The 4069-nt window shown below is 18.5% G+C and overlaps 1 protein-coding gene across 2 annotated transcripts in view; it reads right to left on the reverse strand.

Moving 5' to 3' along the window:
- Positions 1 to 252: 252 nt before the first annotated feature.
- LOC102675521 (organic cation transporter protein-like) overlaps positions 253 to 4069 on the reverse strand; it is a 28705-nt gene continuing 24888 nt past the window's right edge. For both annotated transcript variants that reach the window (XM_006623713.2, XM_031514234.1), the window contains exons 7-8: positions 1490 to 1838; positions 253 to 576 (exon numbers count right to left, since the gene is read on the reverse strand). In XM_006623713.2, coding sequence (XP_006623776.1) covers positions 396 to 576; positions 1490 to 1838 — 530 coding nt within the window. In that variant the 3' untranslated portion in view covers positions 253 to 395. The remainder of the gene's footprint in view (positions 577 to 1489; positions 1839 to 4069) is intronic.

Raw genomic sequence — 4069 nt, forward strand, 5'->3', positions numbered from 1 at the left:
TATATACAGGATACGTAATTCTACGTCATAATGGTCAACTTATTTTTATCTCGACCATGTTTTAAAATTCACAATTTTATTATTTCGAAGCTCTTTTTTAAATATATATAAACACTGATGGCAGAAAAAAAGTGCTTTGTTTTATCATAATAATATCAAATAATCAAACAATAGCTTGTCATTTTATAAACATTATTTTAATCTAAATTCTTAATTTAATTGTTGTCTATTTTTATGATAATTAAAGATTTAAATTTTTAATTTTTAATGGGAAATTAATCATGATAATTCTGGAATAAGATTACTTTTGCAACTTATTTTATGCTAATGTTGTACAATTTTTTAGAAAACTAATAATTATTCACTAGAGATTAATATTCATGATGAATATTTCGCTACAATTTTTCCACTTCTATAACTGAATTTTTGAATTTTTTAGATTTTATGCTTGATCTTCGTATCATATTACTTCTTAAGGTTTCACCACGGAGAGATGCTCTCATCGAGTTCCTTGTGCTACATCTGGAAAATGATCTGAACATGGCAACTGGTGGTATTTCTTCATCCTTACGTTTTCTGAAAATTGAATTTAAGAATAATTTAAGAATTTAAGAATAAATTTTAGAAAGTACAATAATCACAAATTGATTAGACCAAAAATTTCTTATTTACTAAAAATTTATATGTATAACAATCATATATAATGCATAACAATTATGCATAACATTATTATCTGCCATTAAATTATTTGATTATCAATTATTATTTTTATTATTATATTTTAATGATTATTACTGCTTTTTTTAATCACTAAAAGTTAATTTTATTAAAAATTCTCAAATAAAAATTAAAATGAAATATGTAAAATTAATGCAAATTACATATAATTTAATATTAAGTTAAATTTATAATTAAATTTTTGATTTTTTTAGGATTTTCATTATAATTTTCAACATAATATTATATACATAATATTAAGGCAAAGAAAAAATTATCAACATCATATAATATTTATATATAAATATTTATATAATATATATAACATTTTACTAAATAACATTTTACTAAATAATAAACATTTTACTAAATAATAATAAACTTTATTATCAGTAAATTATAAATGTTTATTGCAAAATAAAAAAATTAATTTAAATGAAAATTTGTTTTATTTCTTTAAATATTATGCATACTTTAAATATTTTGTGTTTTTTTCATATCATATATATATTTTGTAAATTTTATACATTCAAATTTTTATATAAATGCATAAATATCCGCAATCTAATTATCAAAATTCGTTTATTCTTTTTAAATTTACTAAAAAAATATTAAAAAATTAAAAATATTAACATATATCTTAATTCAATATCTTAAATAATTGAAAATTATAAAATTATATACATTTAATAAAAAATTTAAAAATCTCTTATGAATTTCATATAAATAAGAATTTTGAAATATTAAAATTTTCTTCTAGTCATGATTTTACCTTTCGATACAAGGAAAGTCCCACATTTTCTGTTCTTTTCCAAAATCCTCTCCATCCTGCAGCGTTTGTGGAAGATCCTTGTCTAACGTTTCCGGTAGAAAGAGAGTCAGAAGACCACATATGATACCAAGAGTACCCAATACAAGAAGAGGCAGAATCGATGAAACGACATCGAGATACACGACGAAGGGTGCAAGGATACTGGCAACATATCCCATTATGTGTATCAAAGCTACACCTTGAGCTCTAACTACTGTCGGCAACACTTCAGCTGCATATTGGAGACCGATATTGTACGAGATATTTATCCAAAATCGGCCCAGAATTGCCAAAGTAGCTGTATAAATATCTGAAAAAAAATATTAAAGTAAAATTTTTATTTTTTTAAACAAAAAATTTCATTTTAATTAAAAAATAAAAAATATTAAGTCCATTATTATTTTTAGATGGTTTATTTTATCTTAATTTGTGTCATATTATTATATTCGTTCGATTTCCATATATTTCTATGCGTTTCAAAAAGAAGATTTTAAATCTTATTAACTTTTTGTAGATGAATGTAAAAGACACATAAATATTTATATGCTTTTTTAAATAGCATCATGTATTTTTTAATGCATTATTCTCATATTTCTTGTAAAAAAATATCAATCCATTTTTTCAAAAATCATTAAGAGATATTTTAATTTTAATTTTACTATAAAATCATGATTTTATGCTAATATTGATAAATGAAACTAACATTAATATAAAAAAATTATAATTTCACAGCAATATAAAAATATTTTCTAAAATTAATAATTTTTTAATAAATTTTATAATTTTATATTTTTTTATAGAGAATAATAGTCTACTGCAATTAACACATTAAAAAATACATAATTTCATTTAAAAAAATATTATATTCAATCATATATTCAATCTTTATTTGTTTTTTTATATACAAAAAAAAACTTATATATTTTTGTTGGATAATAATAAAATGATGTAAATCAAAATAATAATATCAAATAAGTCATTGTATATTATATGTTATATTTTTTTTCATTCACGAGAAACATTCTCTAAGTTCAAACAGAAGTTTATCTTACAAAATAAATCCCATTGAAATTATCTCTCTTATAATAAAGAAGAATTAAGTTTGATAATTCTCCTTATAAATGTGTTCTTCATCATTTTTAAAGAATTTTTTCTAATATCTAATTATAAACAAAACTTTATTTTAGAAAATAAATCTATATTATCTTCTATATATTCTTCTCTTCTATGAAAAAAAAATATTATTGTTATTATGAAGAAATTAAATAAAAATAAGAATTAATTCTAACAACTTATTGTAATTGGATTATTCGATAAGAATAAAGAATAAAGAAACATATAAAATCAATCAATTAATCAAATCAATTTCTTAATTTAAAAAATAAATTTTCATACGTGTTATAAAAAATTAACGATAATAATAAATAAATAATTAGGCAAGAAAAAAACAATATAATAGTATATAATAAATAATTATAATAAATCGATAATTCATGAAGATATTAATATACAATATATTATATATTATATTATATTGTATATAATATACAATATATCTAATATAATATAAGACATGTATATTTTATAAAAGCAAAATAAATTAATATGTTATTATCCATATATTCAAATCACTTAAATATATAAATATTGTCAAATTGTTACATTATTTACTAGAAATTTCTTTATCTACTATATATATCTAATAATTATTTAATATTATCTATTAAATCGAAATTTATCTTTAAAATTCAATCTCGTTCGATAAATTAGCATTTAATAACAATGTATCATATCATTTATTTCAAAAGTATAGCAAGTATTTTTTAGAGAATATAAAAAGAAGATATAAAAAATAGATATATTCATAGCTTCTTTAATTCATTTCTTCATTTCATTTCATTAATATAATAATAAAAATAAAAAATAATAAAAATAAAAATATTTTATATCCAATTTCTTAAATTTCTTAAATATTTTATAACTACTTAATCTAAATAAATTAAAAAATGAAAATTTCTATATAGAGTGTTAATATTTTTAGAGATTAATAGATAGAATGGGATATTTTTGGATTCGAATCTAGAGATTAAAACAAACACAAAAATTAATGAACAAACATGTAAATTATTATTTTATTAAGTTATAAACAATTTTGCATTAAATAAAGCAAAAATAAGTAAAATCTCACTATTTCCATTATATCATATTCCTGTCTCACTTCATCTAACACAAAGTTAAAATATTTATGATTTAATAATGAATCTCAATTAATATATTCGTATATTTTTTTGTATATATATATTTTTTTCTACATATATATTGTATATTATATACAACTTTTATATTTATATTAATCTCTAAAATCGATTCTTTAAAGATATCTCTCGAATATATTAACATTTTATAAAAATATAAATACATATATATAAAGAATATCCCAAAAATATGAAAACAGTTAATTGAAAAAATAATTTCAAAAAATATTTTTTTTTGCAACACTTTCGTTTTGATTTTGATAATAAATTATTATATATATTTTAT

Source organism: Apis dorsata, unplaced genomic scaffold (genome assembly GCF_000469605.1).
Source record: "Apis dorsata unplaced genomic scaffold, Apis dorsata 1.3 scaffold_935, whole genome shotgun sequence".
Classification (NCBI taxonomy): domain Eukaryota; kingdom Metazoa; phylum Arthropoda; class Insecta; order Hymenoptera; family Apidae; genus Apis; species Apis dorsata.